Below are 22,724 nucleotides of genomic sequence, written 5' to 3' on the forward strand. Positions count from 1 at the left end.
ACGGACAGAAACTCAGAATATATTTGTGTTTCCAGCAACAATAAAAACTTCGCTTTTGACTGTGAGGAGAATTTAAATAATAACCGTTTGTTTAACCTGAGGAACACATTTGGATTATTCTTGTGAAAACAGCATCTGATGAAGAGATGAACGCTCAGGTGAGTTGAATAATCTACCAGCTGTCCTACCTGTTCCTGTTTATACTGAGGAATAGAGGTTATGTTTCTAAATGTTGAAAGCAAACACATCACTTATTGTGAATGTGATAACTATTGTTACCTTTTCTTTATCTTATCAGGGAAATATATTCATAAAGCAACATTTCTTAATTCAACCCTATCTTTTCAATTGTTTTCAATTGAAATTGAACGTTAGCTTGAGTCTCTAAAATGTGTCACAAATAAGAAATGCATGTAAGAATCTAAAACTTACTATTTATATTACATTCTGATGTAGTCAATACATTTTATTATTTCGTTATTATTGAAATGCTATGACTGATTGTTTGTACATAAAAAGTTATGTTTCTGAACTAATTTCAGCCTGATGAAGAGACAAACAGTCTGCCCCGCATGCTGCTGGACAGTGAGGACTCTGACGAAGGTAACAGCTTTGAAATGTTCATAAAAAAGTCCAGAAACCAGTATCATTGCTCTACATGTAAACGGGTCGTATCTCTACAACAGAAGTCAGTCAAGAGGAACCGGCACTCACAAGCTGGAACGAGCTGTCCATCATAGAGCGTGTCGGCCTCAACAGGTGACACCATAACAGATTTATCAAAGTTTAACATGAGTTAATCTGACTTTTCATCACACTTTCTCCTGTCTTGTTTTCTGACAGTGTGGAGATGTCAGAGAAAGATCTGGAGGTAAGTAAAGTGACATACAACACATGTTTCAAACAACACGGAACCCACAGTCCCCGTCCTGTAAAAACCTATTCAGAAGTTTAGCTTTTAAAGACCCTTATAAACTGGAGGAATGATTAAAGCAAGCAACACCTGTTTCAATGCTCATATGGACACCTGACTAGTGTTTGAAGACAGACTTGAAAAAGTGTGAATCTATCCTTTAATGTTTTAATTCTAACCTTTTGTGTATCGGGGGTTTTAACGAGTGTGGCTCTTGATTTTGTGCTGCACATGTTATCATTTAAACCATAAAGAATACATCTTAAAACCTCACAAAACATAAGCATCTGACATGTAAGGGTGTAATAACTGGTGTTGCTCGCAGACGGCCTTCTCTCAGATCGCTCTGGCCGTCCGCTGTGATCAGTACACGCTGAAGCAGAGGCTGCAGGCGGAGGAGCACGCGCGCAACTTGGCTGAGGAGAACATCCAGCTGGAGCTGACCAGAGGCAGGGAGACCCTGGAGGTGCAGTAAATGACACGTGATGTGTGAAATAAGCTTTAATGACACCACCAGAGGGGCAGGTGCACGTGTGTGTTTGTGTTTTCAGACGCTGAAGGGCCTGTGTCTGGACAGTAGGCGCAGTGAGATCCTGCAGAGGCTGGAGCTGTCTCTGGACATCCTCACTGGGACTGTGGAACGAATCTTCAACACAGCCGAGGTGCTCGGCGCTGTGCACCAGGTACACTGAGGCTCCTGTGCTCCTGTTTTATTTTGGGTGGCTCAATTTAAGACTTTGGTTTCCAGGCTGTGGGTCAGGGCAGCAAAAAGGGTCCCAGAATAACTCTTTTATTCATGATTATTAGGTAGTCTGAAATTATTTATTTTCTACAGTTCACTGTAGATACTTTTTTTTTGCCACTCCATTGTTTTTGTCGGCTTCTTCTAAAAGCTATGTAGAACATAAAGATCATGTAAACTTAATAAATAAATACATCTTCTATTTAGCCTGTGTTTGGTAGGTGGCACGTGCTAATTTAATTCCCTGATATGCAGAAACAAAAAATCCAAAGCATAACATACGCACACCACATCACATGATGTTAGAAGACAAATAAAACACAAAGTTTTGCTTTTCTCTTGTGAAAATCTCAATGCTTTCACCTCTTTAAAGGAAAAAAATAACCTTTTTGGTTTAAAGATTTATACATTTCTATTCATGACTTAATGAATGATTCATAAAATCATTCATTAGTGTGGAAGCCCACAGTGTACAATAGGACACCAGGGATACTTTTTAAATGCTTGACCATCATTAAAGCCTATTAAAGATTTACTCTATGACATTAAACTATACACATGAAGGATATATAAGGCACACATGAGATAAAGATAACAGGTAATAAATAAGTACAAAATATAAGCAATATGAAGTATAATAAAATACATGTGAAATAAGATTCACTAAATAAGCAGCACAGCTGTGTACACCAACTCTCTATTCTCTGTTCATGCATTTCAATATCATAATATTGATCTGCAACACATTATAAATGTATTACATTAAAGCTTTTAAAAACAGCTAAGATCTTTGGCTTTTTTTCCGTGATATTTTATTTTCCTGTCTGATAGGAGGCTCGAGTGAGTCGTGCAGTCGAGCTGATGGTGGCTCACGTGGAGAACCTCAGGAGACGACATGACAGAAGCGTGGCAGACCTGGAGGAGGCCAAGAAGACGATCCAGCAGCAGAACCCCTACAGAAACATCATCGACCCCAGAGCATCGCCAGGTCTCTGGTATTCTGTCTACAGCTGTTTGTCTTGTCCTGCCATCATGTGCAACATTTGACTGAATCTCTTGTTCTAGATCCAGAGGAAAGTGACGGCAGAAGAAAAACCCTTCAGCAGGTATGCAGATATTTGTCTTATTGAGCCATCTATTACACGTGCAACTACCTTTCCATCACTTCAACTGCCTTTTATTTATGTTCTTTCAGAACAGTGGTCGTCGCAGAGTCAGCATAACACTAATTCCCAGCCAAATCCAGGTAGGGCGGTCTCTTTAGTGAACTTCTTTCACAAATGTTATCATCCAGAAACCCAGATGAGTGTCACCCTCTTTGTCTCTACAGGAGAAGATAAAGAGGAAACGAGCTACGAGGTCCTTCAGCAAGGATTCCTTCCTCACCTGCTCGTCTTCCCACCCGAGCTTCGAGTCCAGCTGCTCTCCCATGACCAATGACGACGACTACTCCCTGGACGACAGGTTAACTAGAGACTCAATGTTTACGTTTTGTATCTGGGACACATGTTCAGCAAGTGTGCACCACCTGATTTCCCTTTTCTTTTCTTTTTTTTCCAGGCCACTGGATCCAGATGAAACTCCGCCAGAAGCTCCAGCTGCTGAGCTTCCTCCACCTCCCACCCCCGATCCAGAGTGCCTCCCATCAAAACAGCTGACCACCAGAAAAATACAAAACCAAAGGTCTGGAATCACTGTTCATGGACGAAATAGCAGAAACACTACATGTGATGAAGCTTTTGATCTTTTACCGTTTATGAAGTATTACTTTTCTTTGACAAGAGTGTAGTTAATAACCTTTATCATTAATGCTGTTAGTAAACCTGTGGTTGTCCTGCTGGGAAAAAAGTCTAATTGCAAGAGCAACAATACAAGTTTCATGTTTTATTAAATGTTTCGGTTTCATGAGAAGCAAATTATTACATATTTTCAGTTTTTAAGACAACTTACAAAGAGGACAGATGAATCGTTGGTACTTTAGTCACAAACTTGCAAAATCATTTCAAGTAACGCCTCAAAACCTCATCATGGCAGCTCACAAACAGACCTTCAGGAGTTGTAGTTGAAGGACTGTATCTGTCCTTGTTGCAGTGTGAATGTGTCTGTTGATATGCACCACTAAAGCACAATTGAGAACTGAAATGTTAAAGGTATTAAGGCTCTTGCATTATTACCCATCGCTGTCTTATAGAGATCCCTGTGTATTCATTGAATTTCAAAATCTTAAATATTTCAGTTAGCATTAGTAGGCCTACATGGTGCATATTCTTACACACATTTAATTTCATCAATGTATCAAATGAATACTCGTTAGTTTCTAGGATTGTTTTTTAATATGTATAAATATCTATTTAATTCTCTATCTTGTCCTTTTTGTTTTGTCTGTGGGCGTGGGAATAAATGGAACGATGACTAAAAGCAACAGTACTAACTACAGCCTTAAAAACACTATCAGTAAAAGTTAGTTCCCGTTGTTTTGTCCACCCTTTGTAACTTTTTGTTGACGCTGTACTGGAAAAATGTCTTTGTTACAGTTCCCCTTTGGATACTTTGCGACAGCGACACAAGGGCAAAGCTGCGTTAACAAAGAAAAAAGCAGACAAGGATAAAAAGAGGACAAATGTTCACCGACAGTTTTCTGTGAGCACGTAAGTCAACATGTTTTTTTTTTAAAAAGACACTGTGATGATGTTTCCTGCGGACACTGACTGACTGCTCTCTTCAGGTGTCGATCTTTGTGGAGAAAACGTCCTCTGGCTCACTGGCTGTATTGCTGCCGTGCGCTCTTCTGCACGTACCTGTTTGTGCTTTTCTGTGTCGCAACAATGACGTACTTCTTGTTGAAGCACCACGATGAAGCACCTGCGCCATGAATATCATCATCGGGACGTTGTCTAAAGTCATGTGCATCACTCTTTGCATATGAACATAAAACATTTTATGTTTGAAATACTTTGTGTTCTTTTACCTTCTAGTTAACAAAGCCACACACTTAACTTTCAGCTGTATTTTTTTATTATAAATATACAAAACATATCAAAACTGATACAATCACTTGGTTAGTAAGAAAACACCAAACTGCAGTGAAGACATCAAACCACCGTTTAAAGCATCAGTGACTGATTATTAAGAGTTAATAGCAAACGTTAAGATTCACTTCACCTCAAGGCTAGATGTTAAGTTTGAACTATATTTATATAAAGAAGCGCAAAGCATTTCCAAAGGTCTATCAACATTTTAGCAATATATATTTATATTTATTTTGCAAGAGGGAAACTCTCATCAGCAGATAAATATAGTATAATATAATAATTATATTAGGAATGGGGAAAATGATTTGAAAACTACTGTAGAGGAATTTCATGTGCAAAATGTGTGCCAGACACAAAGAAACTCTTGAAACCACAGCAAATGTGATTTAAATCTGTTTTGTATGAACCTAAATTCACTTCAGAAATTTTAGAAACATCTATTAGAAAACAATTTAATATAAATAAAACTGGCATACCACCTTACATTAAGTTTAAATTAAAAGACGAGAGAGAAATGTGCTGATCGGGGAACCGATAGGTCCGCGTTTTCAGCATCATGTCAACATACGATCTCACAGAGAGTCCAAAGCCTTAATAAATACAGAGATAAATAGAGAGGAATAACACGCTTCCTGCTGAACACACTACAGAGCAGCAGAGCGCTCAGTTACACCTGGCTCACAATTTCAGCATCCTCTGCAATGAACCACTGGACTGGAGTCCCGTCTGCAGCTCTCTGGAGAATCACATGACTCAAACCCTGTGAAAACAGGAATTCAGTGTTCATCTTATGCATTCTGTACATAAATATATTGTATATCCGGTTAGTTGGTCAAAAAAACATTAATCAGCAATTATTTCAATAATCAATTAATAAATGTTTGAAGCAAAAAGGCCAAATAATGTAATGTTTCCAGCTCCTGACATGTGAGAGCTGTTAGTTCATTGATTGCACTTTGAAAGTTCAACGGCAATCAAGGTCAAAGTTGAAATAATTTGAACTTTGTAGGGCAGCGCCGCTCTCTCCAGAGGAAAACAACCCCGCAGCCAGCGCAGAGTGCTTTTAGCGCTGATCATGTGAAAGCAGCTTTAGAGGAAAGAGAGCATCAGTAGAGAACAGACCCTTAAGATGTCATTCTTTAATGATCCTTTTTTGTTTTTATTGGTGCCTTTTGTGTTCAGTTTAATGTTTCATTTGTTCAATAAACTAAATAATTTGCTTCACTTTGTTCAACAAGCCATTCGTTGTGCTTCAGCAGTGTACTGCAAGCAGCAGAAAGGTAGAACCGAGCACACTGCGATATCTGTTTATCTTGAGTAATATCATTATCGCAGTCTTCAACAACATTATGGAATATTATCGTGCAGTCCTAATTAACATGGTTAGAAACTGAATATTGGGTTCAGATGTCAAACCAAGACATTTGAAAACGTCATCTTTGAATCATATTTCATTGATTTCTGACGTTTTATAGACCAATTAATCGATTTATCAGGAAAATAATCGACAGACTTGCTGCAGCCCGAATGTATATTAGAAGTCTTGTTTTTGAAAACATTATCAGTACCTGTTTGAATGGAGCCAGGTGAGGTGAGGTGGGGCTCCTCACATTCAGGGAGCTCTGCTGATCCACACAGCCTGGCCGTATCTTCTGCAGCTGATTCCTCTGATGCCAGGACTTCAACTCCTCTGACACAATATCCCTGGGCAGCAGCCTGAAGGCGTGGTTCGGGTACTCCTTCAGTGAGGGCGTTCGCACAAGCCTGGTGTAAGGTGGAGGGGGCTTTAGGATTCCCCTTGGGAACGATGCTCCCTCCTGCCACTGTCCCTGCCGAGGGCTGTGTGCCACAGGAGGAGACGACAGGAAGAACTTTCCAACGTCTGGGTCTTGAGGGGAGAGGAGGCCTTCTTCTGCCATCGCCCTGGTGTAGCCGGGGCTGGCCTGAGACTGGTTGTTGTTATTGGGTGAACTGGAGAAGCTGGAGAGCCCTTTCTTTTGTGCTCCGAAGTGGAATCCGTAAGGGGGCGGGCAGAGCTTCGGGATCTCAGTGGGTCTTTCCCTGCCAGGAGAGCTAATGTAGGAGGAGGACGAGTGCTCCGAGCTGCTGTCCTCCGAGCTGGACTGGTAAAGACGCATGGGAGAGTACTCTGGAGAACGCACCATGAAGTCAGCCACGCAGCGCCGCTGAGGCAGCCTGGCTCGCCCTCGATTTTTCTCTGAGTTGAGGCGCTCCATGTCAGCAGGTGGCTTACTTTTGGGAAGTCTGAGGAGACATATCATGTGGAATTATAAAATTATAATACATGTTGTTGTTAAAACTGTATGTAAGTATGTTAAAGTTGTATTAGTTGAAATGAATGCTCTTTGTGCATTAGTGTACTTATGAATCTGACTTCTCTGTATACCTGAAGGACTGGGAGTACTGTCGGCGTACGTGCAGCTCCGGGGTGGAGGGGGCGCTGGTGGAGTGGTTCTGACGCAGGGCCGCGTTCTTTATAAACTGCGACAGAGGAATTATGCTCTCTGCAGATATCTGGGTTCCTGCTGGACTACTGCACACAACAAAAACAGAAAGGATGATGTGAGATTTGAACACTGACACCAAGCACCTTGTTTTTCTTTTATCTTTTTATTGCTCTCTTATAGCAAAAAACTGAAATGAAAATAAACAACATTCTTCAAGAAAAGCTTAAAATTAACTGAAATTAACTGAATTGATACTAAGTAAAAATGAACGTTGGTGTATTTCATATTTAGTTTTTTAGCTATAATATATCACCAGCACCAGGGGACAGCATGATCTAAAAAACGGTCAAAATAACAGTCAAAAATAAAATAAAATAAAAACTAACACACACTCTACCCAGTGCAGTCGTGTATTCAATGGGTTGCTATCACATGTTGAGACTCCTACCTGGACCTGCTGCTGCCAGCAGACTGAAGGTTTGTGGCCTTCTGGTAAGGCTGATCCAGACTGGACTCCTTCCACGGAGAGTTCTGGATGGGAGAGCGTTCGAACTCCACACTGAGCTGGCTCGATGACTGCTGGGACGACTGCAGGGTCGTGGCTGACAGCTGGAGGGGATCTGAATGGGAAGTGCCCAACCCTGGAGGAGCGAGAGAGGCCGGGGGGGTCTACATCTGTGGACGATCACAGAGAACATCAAACAGTCGGCATCATGCTGCTCCAGAACATCTCCCATCTACGTTATCGATTACATCCTTCTAATTCACACATATGGACGCACTTTCTATAATGCATCATAAACATACCTATGATCTGCTTATAGCACTGTATAATTATAGTTACAAGCACTCATACATATTTAAAATGTAATGCTTTATACAACAACAAATTATAAAGCATTTTGTAATGACTTAAGGTCAAGTATCATAATATTTCAAAAATGGTTTATTTTCCATCTTCTTTTTTGCAAGGTGTATTATAATACCTATCGTTTTATTATAATATAATATTTTAATAATGCATTATAATCATACACTATAAGCAGTACAATCATATAATGCATTATAAGTATGTTTATAATGCATTATAGACATGGGCTTGCAAAAATATGTTAGTGAGTGACCAGCAAATTATGAAGTATTATGATCCTTATTACCTTATAAGTCATTATGAAATTCTTTATAATGTGTTTTGATCAGTGTTGTATAGCAGTTTGAATATTTATGCATGCTTATAACTATAATTGTACCGTGCTATAAACAGAATATAATGCATTATAAGTATGTTCTTTAAACATTATAGACCTGAGTGTCATAGAAAGTCCTAGCCATACTTTTATTTACTCTATGTCTAAATCTAAGCATGTTTGTCAGAGTGATGATAATCTTCAAAGCTTATGTTTATAAATTAACTCCCCACTCACCATCATCCAGGGCCACCACGTCAGACAGGGAACTGTCATCAGACATGCTCAGATCTGCAGACAGAGAGGGAACATTATAAAAGTGTCCATCAAACCCACTGAATGTGTTCGTGAGTGCAGTGCACAGTTTGGCCTGCAGAGGGCGGTCGTGTCCCTCACCTTTGTTTTGGTTGTTTGAGATGCTGATGCACGGAGAGTTGCACTGGCTCTTGATCCTTTGCTGGAACACGGCCTCCTGCAGATCCTTCACCTTCTTCTCCTCCCTCTTGCACTGCTGCAGCCGGCTCTTCTTCTGTGGTTTACTGAGCTTGTCCTCCTGGGAGAGTTTGCGGGCCGCCTCATAAATCTGCCGCTGAAGAGCCAAGTCAGTTTCCAGCAATTGCAGCTCTGAATCCTAAAATAAAAACAGATTCTGACATTTAGTTTTTGAATTGTAATCGCTTTCTTTCCACAAAAATAGCAAACACTGAGGCCCCTACCTGTGTATCCAGATGGATCAGACCTTCGTCGAGCTTGAAGGAAGCTCCAATCCTCCTTCTGACCCGGGGTAGCTTCTCATCGGGCATCAGAGGATAGTCTGAGGGCAGCTTACCAGTCAGCTCCTGTGAATTCAAAATAAAAGAGATTACAAAAAGGGGGAAAGTGTAACCCTTACACACAAAATGCAAGTATAACTAATCCTCACAATCTGTAGAACTAATCAAAGCACACAGTAATATATTGGTAGGATGTAGATATTATCATCTAAAAATGACTTACTGCCTCCCTGATGCAGAGCTGCCTGAGCTCCAGCAGGCAGAGCTCCAGACGCTCCTCCAGCGACTGGTGCTTCAGCTTCAGGGCTCTGGTGTGTGTGGTCAGGTCCTTCACTGGGGACGTGGGGCTGTCTGGAACTGCAGCGAATACACAGAAGATCAGATTATTGTCTCTGATCTTAGATCAGGCTTTCCTCATCATGATCTCTACCAGTCATTGAAATAAATTAACTTTTCAATATTATTACTGTATATCATTTATACAATTTCTCTATGGATGACCCAGGAATTCTTTCATTCCATCTGGCATTACATTTTATAACAAACATACTTGAAATGTTCTTTTTGTGTTCCTATACTGTGAGTCAAATTCACTTTGGGACGATAAGGTTAATCAAAAATAGCATAAAATGTTAATGAATCTTAAAAGTGAGCCATTAAAAGATAAATAAATATGCTGTTTTCCTATCAGAATTTCTATTGTTGTGTGTTATATTGATTATGCAGCCCTACTCTATACTCTAGACATGACATACGTGGAAATCAGATGTTGTATTTTTTGGTGATCTTCTTACCAGAGTGCACAATAATCCCACTGTCAGTGTCACTGATCTCCTCTTTACTCTCGATGGCCGTCATCTCGACTATTAACCTTTTTGAAGAACCTGTTGAAATAAGCAGATATGACTTAGATTTGTAAAAATAAGATTGATTACTTATACAGATTCTCCTGTTGTTTTCCCACCACATGGCTTCATTCATGCTCCCTGCTGCTGCTTTACGTAACAAAAGTGAAAGACTGGCGAGTGTCCTTTCACACACTTATCCATGCAGCTCTCCATCTCCCCCCTCCTCCTCCTCCACCTCTTTCTCCCTCACAAAAGAGGCAGACCCCCATGGTTGACTCGGCACATGTGCGGGGCTTAATCCGAATCCTGGTGCCATGGTGATGGGGCACAGTGCGGCTGGCTAGGGGAGCGTGTCGCCATGAGGCGTGTCAGAGGGCGTTTAAAGAGCCCGGACCCCGAAAAAGAAAGCAGATGGCAGCGGGAATTACCCCACTCATGGACTGCACCTGTTCCCCCCACGCACCCCTCCCTTTGCTCCTATTCAACCAGTGTCCAGAAAACCCTCTGGGGGCTTTGAAGTGGAAGAATGTCTCAATGCTGGGCTTGTTCACGCAGCATCAGATCACAAGGTCCCTGCTGACTCCTGTGCAACACTGCCCATTTCACTAACACACTTTCACAAACAGCACAATTCATGTTTACGGCCCACTCTGTTCCATTGCCGTCATCAGATGTTTGGTGGACAGCAACAAGAGGAAATCAATAACAAACAACAAATTGGAGAAAACATGTATCTGTGTGTGGCTGTTTTGGTGAAATCTCAATTCTTTTTAGGTCAAGTAATTTCTTACTGCTTTCACATGACTTCTCATCCCCCTAGACTTCTCCTAAAGAAGGTCGAGCAGATCAAAAGGGACAATGTTACAGGCACTAACATGATTAAAGGATATTGTTAGCCTCACTAATTACTTCAATGATAACTCCTAGAGTAGTTTCATCATGCAAACACAGCTCAGTTGAGAAGTAAATGATTAGTCAGGAATAGGGCTGAAACTCACGATTATTTTCATTATCAATTAATCTGCAGATTATTTACTAGAACAATCAATGATATTCAGTTCAATGTGACATAAAACAGAGAAAAGCAGAAATCTCCATATTTGAGAGCATGAAAACAGCATTTTCTGCCATTTGTGCAAGATTTAGCATTATTTTTACTGACTAATCGTTGCATCTGCTGTCAGAAATAATGGGGAAGCAAGTTGACATGAAAACACACTCCACATGAATGAATGTGATCCATGTATAATCCTCAACTCTTGTCTCACCCGTTATGTTTGGAGATTGGTATCAGGCCTTTTCCTGTAGGGACCAAGAGGACTCAGAGGTAGACAGGATATTATTGTGTATCTCATAGCCTGACCTATTCACCACCGCAACTCATGTGAACTGACGCAGCTATGAGCAGCTGTATCGTACAATGAGGCACAGGCAGCTCGAGTCAGTAAAACAACACTGCAACAAAGGTCCTGTATCCACCAACCGGCCTCAATAATCTGCTGTGGGCGCAATATCTGCTGACAACTCTGCTTCAGGCCTGAGCACAATGTTGGGCCAATATTGAGACAAGGCTGCAGAGAGAGATGGGGAAAGGAACAGTGCTGAGTTTTAACTGGGTGAGGTCGAGGCCTGCTGTACGCTCAGACACATTGCTCCATGTTGCAGCAATCTAAAACTAAAGACGTCAACAGGAATCCAGCCTGGTAATCAGAGACAGGCAGGGTAATGTGGGATTTACCAGCTTACACCCCATAACTCTCTGAAGACTTTCACAAGAGTCTGTGGTCGGAGGTCTAGGCTGTGTGAGTGGGTGGGTGCATTCGGGTAAAGAACAGATCTGACTAGAAGTTGCTTATTGCCAAGACGTTGATGCTATTTGTCATAACTTACATAAAAACCTGGAGTCGTGGGAGTGTTGATGGAGAGCCAAAAAGAACAATACTTTTTTTTGATTGAGTGTAACCGGAAAAGCAGTCCATTTCCTGGAGGAATAGTTGCTGATAGCACAGTCTCCACCCGGCTTGATTGATGTAGTCAAAACATCTTAATTGTGGCACATGTGATCACAACGCTAATGACGACTATCTAGGAACGTGTAAGCTGACCATCCCATCCATCCTCACTGTTCAGCAGACTGTGACAGTGTAACATCTACGGAAGTGGGTGTTTATGGCAAGAGATCATGATGTGGACTCACTGTCTCCCAGACTTCCCCCACCACCCTTTCCCATGAGCCTTTGGAGCTGCGATCTCCTGGAATGCGGCCACCACCGCCGCGCTCATTACCACTGTGGTCGGCCCTGGAATTACCGATGGGGACCAGCCTCGCCGAGGAAACAGTGAGGGATGCCTGAAACCAGACCGAGGCCTGTTCAAACCCTGTAATTAAGACTCTCCACTGAGTGCTGATACTATGGAAGAAACCAAACGACTTTACAGCATGCCTTATTTCAGAGTCTGACGAAAAGCCAAAATCCATTCAGCAAAATGGGTACACTCTGCACACAATATGGGCTGCTGGAAGAAAAGTGCATCGATGTGGGGGACCGGCAGGAGAAAAAAAATGAAGTGTTGTATTACGAAGCTGGAGTCAGATCTTTGTCTTAAGAAGCAGCGTTGAGTGTGGAAACTCCAGAGACTGCAATAAAAAGTGGTGGAAAGTAACTAAGTACACTGTACTTTATACTTCTACTACATTTTAGAAGCAAATACTTTTCACTCCACTACATTTATGACAGCTGTAGTTACTTTGCAGAGTCAAATTATTGATTCAAAATATAACAAATTTATAAATAATGATGTATTTTTATGCATTAATGCATCAGGCAGTATATAAAGTAGCCCCACCTGCAACATTAAACAAATTAATGCATCAAAATGTATAATCCAATAATATAATATATATGTTCTAAAATGGGCCATACTGCATATGAGTACTTTTACTTTTGGTACTTTAAGTATATTCTAACGGTAATACCTTTGTAAGTTTATTAAGTAAAGTTTTGGATACAGGACTTTTACATGAGTATTTCTACACTGTGGTATTATTATATTTAAGTAAACGTAGCAAAATGCAGTCAAGAGGCTGTGATAACATAAAACGCCAAGGTTATTATTAAGAGCACTGTCTGTATCAAAGACTGAAACACTGTCAGCCTCTTTCTTCATCTTCTTCTTTGTCATATCAACACTGTTAGGAAGTGCAGGGGTCTTAGTTTTCTAGCAGAGACAATGCAGGGGTAATAAGCACCATATCGGCCTGCGCTCAGTCACTGGAGGCCATATGCTGGCCAGACACACCAGCTCTGTCACAGCCAAACGACAGCGTAAATATAGAGGGCAAGAAGAGATGCTCCATTGTTCTCCAGAGGCTGAAGGGCTGACCAGGGATCATGACACCTTGTCCCTCTGAGTCATCATTTCTGAGGCCTCTGAATGGACAATGATGGTCATCTCGGGCTCCTGTGGCAGGATGTGGTTACAGCTTTTCACCCACAAGTACCCACCGTTTACAAAAGAACTGGGGGACTCCGGGGGCATAACCACACCGAGGTGTTGTCTTTAGCACCACGGTAGCACTGCATGTCTGTCAACATGTGGACTGATGGAGATTTTGTTTATTCTGCTGCTGCCACCAACCAGCCTGCTGCCCCAAATAAATCCTACAGAGTTGTTAATCAGTGAAAGCAACCTGTTCATATTGATGGTACAGTACGGAACAAGTATTGCAGAGACTTCCAGATTGTAGCTGTTTTGTATTCATTCATCATAATTGCTTAGTCTTGAAAGTTGTGATTGTGAGGAGCTTTAACTCTTTGTATATCTACATACATTTATTGTATAGTTTTTTAAAGAGCAGTGGTGGAAGAAGTACTCAGATCCTCTTATAGTACTAAACATGGTAAATATCACACAATTTAAAATCCTGTGTGTAAGATTTTAGTTCAATAAAAATACAGCGGTATTATGAACACAATGTACTTACATTATCAAAAGTAAATGCGTCATACTTTCTGTATGTTTTGGATTTAAAGTATGTTAAGTGACTGGTAACTACAACTGTCTTCAAATAAATGTAGTTAAATAAAAAGTAGTGTAGAAGTAGAAAGTAGCAGACAAAATAACGTTACCTCATAAATGTAGTTAAGTACACAACTTGAGTCAGGCCTTATCTTAATTACATTAATTCCATGTTTTTAAGAGTTATATACAGCCTAAATAGCAAATTAACGGTTCTCTAAAAAGTTTACCGACCTGTAACATCATCCCTCGCCTCACACACCTAATGCTAGCTTAATACCGGGAGTACTAATGTTGCTGCTAATGTGTTTTCCCTTTAAATATAATGTTGTTAAGCTACAGAAAGTATGTTGTACTCACCTTGAGTATATTCTCTGCTCCTCTACAGCATCTTCTCTGACTTTCTCTGCTCAGATGTGAGAACGACGCTTGGGACATCTGTTTCAGTCAACTCCACTGTCTCGGTGAAGGGGGAATCATTTAATGCATATTTGCTAAAATGTTTCTTTGGTAACTAATTTCTTCTTATATTTACGTCAAAGGGTATTGTATATCTCTTTACTATCTTAAAACTATTTGTTTTTACTCAAGTAAGTTTTTAACAGGAAAAGTAAATTGATCGGTGCCTTTGATCTCCCCGGACTCTTTAGAAATGGTTTTGCCCGTCATTGCTGACTCTCCAGACACGCTCTGCTTATATTGACACAGCACGCGACTCACTGAGGGGGCTTTTAATTTGGAAAGAGGCACAAAAGAAGAATGGCCGGAGGGAGAGACAAGTTTTGGTAAAATCCAGGACAGCTGGTGAGTAAGTGGTGGTGGTAAAAACAAGACCACACTCACCTCTTCCTTCCGCCATGATGATGATGAAAAATGGTGTTGTTTGTGCCAAGATGTGCCACCCATTCATCTAAAAATACATAAAAACATAATTATATTGTAGAGATGGATGCATGCTACTTTTGATTGCTGACTCACATTATTTCTACTAAGCTATAAATGGGCTACTTGCAGTGGTGGAAGAAGTACTCAGATCTTTGACTTAAGTAACATTAACAATAGCTAGGTGTCAAATAGGCCTACTCTGTTACAAGTAAACGTCCTGCATTCAAAATGTTACTTTAGTAAAATTATAAAAGCATCTAAATATAGGCTACTTAAATTAGGCCTAGCAAAAGTAAAAGTAGTCATGATGCAGAATCGCCCATTTCAGAATCATATATTTATTATTGGACTATAATTATTGTTGTATTAATGTGTTCATCACTTTAAAAGTTGCAGCTAGTACATTTGAATCACTTTATATACTACTGGGTAGTTTAACCTATAACGATATTTCATGAAGTTTTTGTTAATTTATCATTTATATTAATAATCTAACTCTGCAAAGGAACTAGTAACTAAATCATTAAAATAAATGTAGTTGAGTAAAATGTACTACAATATTTCCCTCTGAAATGTTGTGGAGTAGAAGTATATAGAAGGAGGAAATGGAAATAGCCTACCCATGTAAAGTACAAGTACCTCTAAACTGCACTTGAGTAAATGCATTTAGTTATATTCCACCACGGCCTGAGGAGAATTTCATGCTGTAGGATGATTTTCTTGATTAGTTTATTTATGCTTACTTTAATCTTTATTGTATCATATGTTGTGGTGAAAAGTAATTAATATATTTACTCAAATATTGTAAGTGAAAATGTATATACCTTTTTATTTGATGCTACTTTTTACTCCACTACATTTCAGAAGGAAATATTGTTATTTTTACTAGCCAACGTTACTATTTTTATTTTATTTCATTTGGATTCCCTTTAGCCACTACCAAGGTAGCAACTACTCTTCCTGGGGTCCACACAAGTAAACATTACATAATGTTAAACAAATGTGCTATTAAAAATCACATCACTCCAGTCCTGTCCTGTCCTGTCCGAATTACACTGGCTGTCAATTCTCTACAGATTTCAATTTAAGGCTCTATTGATTACTTTTAAATCGCTAGACGGTCTTTTTCTGACCCTTCAGGTCAGAGAATCAAATGTTGTTAAAAGTATCACGATCCAGGCTTAAAACAAAGGTGATCATGCTTTTTACTATTTCAGCTCCAAAACTGTGGATCACACCTCCCCTCAATATCAGATTAGATTTTAGAAATAAGATTATTGGAGTCCTGTTTTAATTCATTTTATTGTACTGTGTATGAAGTTCTGTTCTATTGTTTGGTGTTGTATTCTGTGAAGCACCTTGTAACTCTAGTTTTGAAAGGAGCTATAGAAACAAAGTTATTATTATTAAAGCAAAGCATTTCCGTGTTTAGTTACTTTGCAGATTATGATTTCTCAGAGCTATTATGAACATAGACATGGATACAACAACAGTATATAAAGTAGTTTGGATTAGCTCCACCTGGACCAGCAATATTAAAATGCTGCTTACATGTTAATGTATCAGTATCAATAATCTAGTATTATGATATATAGTATATACTAATAACAATCTTAATTATTGAGTATTTTTACTTTTGATGCTTTAAGTAAACTTCGCTGATTATACTTAAGATCGGATTACTTCTTTCATCACTAATTATGTGTTGTACTTTGGGTTTTATTTGTGTATGAGTTCCAAAAATAATCTAATTGTAATTCTGAAATAACAAACAGGCTGTTTTTATTTGCCTTCATCCCTGACTATCCCAAATGTCTCCAGTGCCTTAACCAGGCCCTTGGGTATTGCTAGCCTATATATCCTGAAAGCCTCCTCCAGATGGCCTGTGCTTTCTCCTCTGGTCCCGTGATGGAATGAAAAGATCATCTAATTAAACAAAGTCCAATATCCATGTGAAAGAAGCGTGAGAGTCCTCAGGGAGGAGAGCTGCATGCAAATCAATCCCCACTGCTTTGAATTGTGTCAAACAAAACAACACATCTCTGCAAACCATAAAGCCTTTATTTCCACAGCACACGGACACACTAAAACCAAAAGTCATGACAGAAACAGATACACAAACATGCACATTTGTGGGGGATTTCTATTAATACAAAACAGTTCCGTTGAGAAATGTCTCTGTTAACAATCCCATAGTGGACTTATAGAAAGTGAAGAATTAGACGGATGTAGCCCTTTCACTCAACAAACAATAAAACATGCTCCTTTAATCCAAGAGGAAGCAGAGAAGTTGAAAAATTAAATAGAACAATGACCATAAAAAACATAAAAAACATTAACCCTCTTGTCTTCAACAAATGTCGATCCACATAATTATGAATAAAAAAACGAGCACTTCCACTCCCTCATCAGAAACAGAACTGTTACAAAGTTTTAAGAAGGATTTTTGATGATGCCTGATGAAGATCTCTGTTAGATCAAAATGCACAATTAAAATAGCTGGAAGTTTTCTGATTCTTGCCTTAGTTTGATTTTTTGTTTTGGATATGCACACCCTACAACCTGTTTATCTAAAAAATGATGAATAAATAATAAAAGATTAATAATGAGCTGGTGCCTCTGTGATGTACAACTCAGCAGTGAACATAAAGATTGGCAGCTATGGTGAGATACTGAAGGGGCCTAACTACTCAGATGTCTGTGTCCGCCTCAGGTTGTCCTTCACACGGACAAACTCTGGGATCTTCTGCTGGTTCTCCCGCTGCCTGATCTCCTCCTGCTCATACTGGAAAACAAAACACAAGTCAGTGTCATCCATGTTACCATCCAGTTAGTACAGATCAAAGGCAGTAACCAAACTTCAATCACCAAGGTTTAAATAGTATTTAGGCGTAAACACAGTTAGATTTAGCCAAGAAATCTTGCTAGTTGTTGATTTCCAGCCTCGGGGTTGTACCCCTCGTAAACGGTTCAAAGATCAATCAGAGGGGTCTCGCATTATTTAAAGGGTAAGAGTGAAGAAAAAACGTTCTGCTACAGACATTTGTCTTAATTTCTTTGCTTTTAAGATTTTTAATATCTGATCATTTGTCGTCTTTGTTGAACTGTTATTTAAATGGCACCATTTGAAAGGTGACATGGGGCCGAACTAAACACAGCTTTTTTTTATAAGGGGCCACAACCAGAAAGGTTTGGGAGACACTGATTCATCTTTAACAATGCATTGTGATTTTAAGCTTACCATACGGTTTTTTTAATGTAAGATCTAAATTTGAAAGTAAAACACTTACAGCTGTCAGATAAACACTGTGTAGTATTTAGTATTGAGTAAATATACTAACCTTCCCCTGCTAACCCCTGGTATTGACTCTGATAATCCTTTACTAACAACCCCTGTGTGTTTTGGCCAAAATGAAATCATTTGTATTCCTTTATTAATGTCTCTCATTTATGTGCTTCTGCTGACCTCTTGCATCTTCTGCTGCCTCTTGCGGAGCTCCGTCTCCAGATCTGATGGCCGCCGTTTTGCCATCTCCTCCTCCTTGTGCAGCTCCAGTCTGCGCTGCTCCAACACTCGCTTCAGCTCCGGTTTCTCCTCCAGCAGCAGGCCCCTGCAGGGTCAGTCAGAGTCACAGTTACACACACAATCCACCCTGCTCGGTTTCTAATGTTGACCCCATTAGGATCAGATAGAGGAGGTGTTTTCAGTGTTTGACCTCCTGTACCGTTTATGGCTGAGCAGCAGCTCCCGGTGCAGGTTCTGGTAGCTCGGTGCCTCCACTGAGGAGCCGTTCAGTTTCCTGAGCCGAATGCCCTCGTCCCCGCTGCAGTCTGCTGTGGACTGACGGGCCAGCCGCTGGCGGCCAACAGACGTCTCTGACGAACACAAAACAACTCATATCACTACCTGTTTACTTTGACTTTTACCTCCTCAGATCTGATCTCTAATTCTGATACAATCTTGAAATGGATGAATAGAAAAATGTTTGACACGTTAAATACCTTTTTTGTGATTTCCATATCCTGGTTTCTGTTGGTTAAAAAGTATGAAAGAATAAAAAAGAGAAGAGACACCCTGTTAGTTATTTGACAAGTACATTATTACACAGCCACTAGCTGAGCCAAACATGTTAACATTGATGAATCAAACATCTTTATTTTGATATTTGCCTGACTGGACAGGGGGTATAATTAGATACTGTAAGAGCAGGAAGGGACAGTACCCGCTGTGCTGCTTAAACAGGTGAGCTGTGTTTAATTGGAGCAAGAAAGTGACGCAACAGCTGATCAAAACATGAACACAGTCCAAGCAGTAATTTAAAAATACAATTATCTAAATATCTGCATTTATTACACTCAACAACACGGGTTGAAAATTTGGCATGACATCCTACTGTAACACAATCGGACGCATACCTCTGCCACACCCACTGAAACCAGATAACCAGGAGGAGAGGATCACATTGAGCAAGTAACAGATGGTAGATGCTGTTGTAAATCAAACATGTTTCTGCTACAAACTGCCCTGCGGCTGACCATAAGATCCCTCAGCTCTGCTCCTGGGATTCTTGGAGCTCAGAACTTTATTGTGCTTTTTACTGTTCCTGTGACAGACATAAGCCTCCAGATCCTGCCCCTCCCTGGGCTCCTGCAGAGAGTTTTGAGCTGACAGATAACCTGACGAGTGTCTGACCTGATGGAAGCCATTGTTCCAGTCAGAGCCTGCAGGGCTGGGATGGATTCAAGCAAAATCACTCCACCTAATCTCATAATTTCTCTTACTCTCTTGAACAGACGCTCTGAATTGTCTGTGAGAACATTTTAGACAAAGTATATTGTAATTCAAACAAACCACAACTGTAAACTCACTGACAGCCTGACAGAAGTCAACTTAACCTCTGACAGATGGCCACCAAACCAGACGTTGACCTGTCACTCACCAGACAAGAGTAAACGTGAAGAAAACAACTCACTTTTTTTGCAGTTGACCCCTCCATGGCAGGACGGTGGAGGTCCACTGTGTCTGTCCAGTTACAGGGTTTCTGTTTTAATCCATTGTTTAAAGAATCACACCTCCTCACATAGTCGGTCTGTTGTCTGTTTCTCTGCTGCGTCCAAGTCCAACATATTGCTGTTGGTGAGGGATCCTCAGACTCAATGTGCCACCTAGCCGTAGTCAACAGTGGTACTATGCACTGAAATCTTATTATGCCTTTCAAGATTACTGCACAACCCCCACTGGGCATAGGAGGCTAGATTAGGTAATTGCCACAGACGCAAATGCAGCTTAAGACCGACCTAACACAGCTCTATAACAAATCAACTCCAACAACAAAGACTTTCCGGCATACTAACATGCTGCTTTGTGTCGGATTTTTCACTTTATAATTGTTCTTATTGGTTGGAGGCGTACAAGTATAACAATTAGTTGCAATTACCAGTTTATGGTATTGTGTTTGCTGTATTTGAACTAATTTAGTAAATCTTTACATTGAGGTGGAAATGATCTGAACTGTGCATAATCAACATTTTCAAAACTTCTCACAGGTCACACTGCCTTAGCAACACTCTTGGTATATCTTTGTGGTTTCTGAGCAGCACTCAGTGTGTGTTTGTACCATTACAACCTGAAGTGATATGGCACAAGCTTTAGTCATGTAGTTGTTTGCTTCTTTACTTGTGTGTTTGTTTAATGAGACAATACAGCCAGAGTAATATAAATAGGGTGTCCAGCTAAATTTAATTTGCAGCCTCATTCAATTGTTAGGCCTTTAAGGGTTAAACCAACTAAACAAACACATGGATTAAACGGCTTCAGGATAAAAACAACAGAACAGCCAAAACAGACTGCATTGACCTTAACAGTAGGAACAAAGTGTATGTGTGTGAGTGCAAGTATACGACCAGTTAATTCATTCAAAACTCATCAAATGTTCACATTTGTGTTGTTTAAGCCTCTGTTTTATTTTTTTAATTGAAACCTTAAAATTAAGATTCAGTTTTTACAGTAATTCAAGTGGTTTGTGAGATGGTAGATTGATCAAATGGCAGTTTCCATGTATACTTATATACTGTATACTTATCCATATATTTATGGATATGAACATTATTTATCTCAAACCATTTCACTTGAGGTTCAGCTTTATACCTGTTTCTTGTTATAGTCTTTTACATTATTATTTAAGTAACTTTTTAAATCTTATTATATTTGTACTACTTTATTATTGATAGCTTATAACAAGATGTTAAATTTCTTCTGTGTTCATAGATTTGCTCATTTGATGGAAGAAATAGAAGAAAGAGAAAGAACGAAATGTATTTTCCATGTATGGCCACATGAGGTCGGTATACAAATATGTGCTGCTTTCAATGTCCCATGATTCCGTTCGGCTTTTAGCTTATAACCCGACCCGGATGTTCCTCATGCTCATAGTTTGAATGGCTTGTGAGTGGGACGCGTGTGTGTGTGTGTGTTTGGTGACTTTTTGTGTGAGTAAATGTGGCGTGTTTGTGTGTGAGTGAGTCTGTATTTCTCTAAAAATCTACACAGTGATCTTATTTGATCTGGTCGGAGTTTGGCTCTACTCCGATTGGAAATGATAGGAAAAGCGCCCGCGAGCCTCTATGGCGATGAGCAGCTGGCGAGATGTTAACTAGGGCCTCCACGCTTTAATGTTGTGGTCAGAGGTGATGAATTGATCAGATATACTAGTTCTGGGTGAGTTTGGGTTCATCCCAAGCTTCACAATGGACAATGAGTAAAGAGGCGATTCTGATCTAACCACAACCGAGAAGCGGCGCGAGGAGCCCTGCGCGTTATTGATCGTTTTAAAGGTTAACGTAGGAAACGTAGATGTATGGCAAGACCGCTTGTTTCAAAAACAAGATGTCTGCCTCCTTTTTTTTGCTAAAATTGTCTAAACATTTAAAGGCACTCAGAGGTTTGAGATGAATTTCATGCAGGCCTTTTAAAGGCAAGGTAAGCGTATTTATAAAATGGGGTGGGGGGGGGGGGAACAGCGGCAAACGGGAAGTAATCCTTTCTTTTGCACCCGAAACTAAAGTTGGGAGGGTCTGATTCAATGTAATAACCGCTCTACTGTTTCCATCTAACCAAGTTTCAGTTAAGAAACAACAACTAAGTAATTGTTTCGGGACTGTTCTCCCGTTTTAAAGGGTAGCTTTACCTTTTCCCAGTCTGTTAAAACAATACACGCCTTTGCGTATATACATTTAAATTGTTATTGGGTGCTGTACTTGTTACTCTTGTCCACATGGTTGTGAAGAGATACCAAAGCAAGTTTGGTCAAAGCCACTTAATGGCCTATGCAGTCTGCTTTTGGAAGAAGGAATAACTCATTAAATTTACATTGGTATGTTAGTATTGTTTTAAAACAGACTTGAAAAAATACGAATCTATTCTTTAATGTCTTATGTACCCAGCAGTATAATTCTCTCATTTATGCAACCTTTTTTCATCTGCCCCCTCCCCCCCCTTTAAAAACAAAAACAAAAACTATCTTTTCACTCAGTTTATCAGGTACACATGGCTAGGACAAATTTCGTTTAAACGCAACACCTTGCAATAAATCTTACCCTAATGACCAGTTTCTAATGTGTCCTCCCCATTTATAACAATGAGGGTAGACTAAATATTAAAACATCTCCAGTATTTGCATTTCAACTGCACTGCAAAATACCTTCTCTAAAATGACTAAAGGTGAATCAACGCCTCTCTTAAATTGTTTCATTAAAAGCTAATTAATTAAATAAGATCTTTACTATTATGTTCTTTATACTATATTACATTTGATTATTCACATTGTGTTTTGTTTGTATTTGTGTAATTTTGCCAT

At 39.9% G+C, this 22,724-nt stretch overlaps 4 protein-coding genes, 1 long non-coding RNA gene and 1 other non-coding gene across 8 annotated transcripts; 4 read left to right on the forward strand and 2 right to left on the reverse strand.

Annotated features, from left to right (window-relative positions):
- On the forward strand, positions 1-1,388 carry LOC115011134 (lymphoid-restricted membrane protein-like). The gene is made up of 5 exons (XM_029436113.1): positions 1-158; positions 543-603; positions 687-759; positions 844-871; positions 1,239-1,388. The coding sequence occupies exons 1-5, from the start codon at positions 147-149 to the stop codon at positions 1,386-1,388; spliced, it is 324 nt and encodes a 107-aa protein (XP_029291973.1). The 5' UTR covers positions 1-146.
- Positions 1,321-4,764, forward strand: LOC115011133 (uncharacterized). The gene is made up of 8 exons (XM_029436112.1): positions 1,321-1,596; positions 2,487-2,643; positions 2,721-2,761; positions 2,851-2,901; positions 2,986-3,119; positions 3,216-3,338; positions 4,190-4,303; positions 4,381-4,764. Exons 1-8 carry the CDS (start codon positions 1,399-1,401, stop codon positions 4,526-4,528), a joined length of 966 nt encoding a protein of 321 aa, XP_029291972.1. The 5' UTR covers positions 1,321-1,398; the 3' UTR covers positions 4,529-4,764.
- A 179-nt stretch (positions 4,765-4,943) lies between these two features.
- Positions 4,944-12,174, reverse strand: inavaa (innate immunity activator a). The gene is given in 11 exon segments (XM_029436111.1): positions 4,944-5,447; positions 6,256-6,952; positions 7,095-7,241; positions 7,604-7,821; positions 7,823-7,830; positions 8,580-8,633; positions 8,739-8,973; positions 9,059-9,181; positions 9,339-9,472; positions 9,910-9,999; positions 12,161-12,174. Coding segments are annotated over 10 exon segments (1,773 nt in total). The 5' UTR covers positions 9,974-9,999; positions 12,161-12,174; the 3' UTR covers positions 4,944-5,354.
- Positions 12,175-14,652: 2,478 nt separating this feature from the next.
- Positions 14,653-18,916, forward strand: LOC115010696 (uncharacterized). Of its 2 annotated transcripts, XR_003832514.1 has the most exons (4): positions 14,653-14,787; positions 17,582-17,671; positions 18,377-18,486; positions 18,611-18,916. It is a non-coding gene; the product is annotated as an uncharacterized LOC115010696 (long non-coding RNA). The 2 variants fall into 2 exon arrangements; XR_003832513.1 differs by having other exon boundaries at positions 18,377-18,916.
- LOC115010694 (protein FAM107B) lies at positions 17,555-19,995 on the reverse strand. 2 transcript variants are annotated; one of them, XM_029435409.1, is made up of 5 exons: positions 19,942-19,995; positions 18,871-18,898; positions 18,594-18,744; positions 18,335-18,479; positions 17,555-17,653 (listed from the first exon to the last, which is right to left on the reverse strand). In XM_029435409.1, the coding sequence occupies exons 1-5, from the start codon at positions 19,993-19,995 to the stop codon at positions 17,555-17,557; spliced, it is 477 nt and encodes a 158-aa protein (XP_029291269.1). The 2 variants fall into 2 exon arrangements, with proteins under 2 accessions (XP_029291269.1, XP_029291268.1); XM_029435408.1 differs by having other exon boundaries at positions 19,842-19,961.
- Positions 19,996-21,257: 1,262 nt separating this feature from the next.
- LOC115011476 (small Cajal body-specific RNA 2) lies at positions 21,258-21,649 on the forward strand. The gene has a single exon (XR_003832594.1).
- Positions 21,650-22,724: the final 1,075 nt, after the last annotated feature.

Source organism: Cottoperca gobio, chromosome 7, assembly GCF_900634415.1.
Source record: "Cottoperca gobio chromosome 7, fCotGob3.1, whole genome shotgun sequence".
NCBI lineage: Eukaryota > Metazoa > Chordata > Actinopteri > Perciformes > Bovichtidae > Cottoperca > Cottoperca gobio.

Coding starts and splice junctions, on each gene's coding strand:
- LOC115010694 (XM_029435409.1), bottom strand. CDS start 19,995: ATGTTGGACTTGGACGCAGCAGAGAAACAGACAACAGACCGACTATGT. Junction 18,745..18,870: donor ATATGGAAATCACAAAAAAG/GTATTTAACGTG, acceptor TGTGTTCGTCAG/AGACGTCTGTTGGCCGCCAG. Junction 18,480..18,593: donor CTGCTGCTCAGCCATAAACG/GTACAGGAGGTC, acceptor CTGACCCTGCAG/GGGCCTGCTGCTGGAGGAGA.
- LOC115011133 (XM_029436112.1), top strand. CDS start 1,399: ATGTGTGAAATAAGCTTTAATGACACCACCAGAGGGGCAGGTGCACGT. Junction 3,339..4,189: donor AGAAAAATACAAAACCAAAG/GTCTGGAATCAC, acceptor TCTTTGTTACAG/TTCCCCTTTGGATACTTTGC. Junction 4,304..4,380: donor CGACAGTTTTCTGTGAGCAC/GTAAGTCAACAT, acceptor TGCTCTCTTCAG/GTGTCGATCTTTGTGGAGAA.
- LOC115011134 (XM_029436113.1), top strand. Junction 604..686: donor CAGTGAGGACTCTGACGAAG/GTAACAGCTTTG, acceptor TCTCTACAACAG/AAGTCAGTCAAGAGGAACCG. Junction 760..843: donor GAGCGTGTCGGCCTCAACAG/GTGACACCATAA, acceptor GTTTTCTGACAG/TGTGGAGATGTCAGAGAAAG.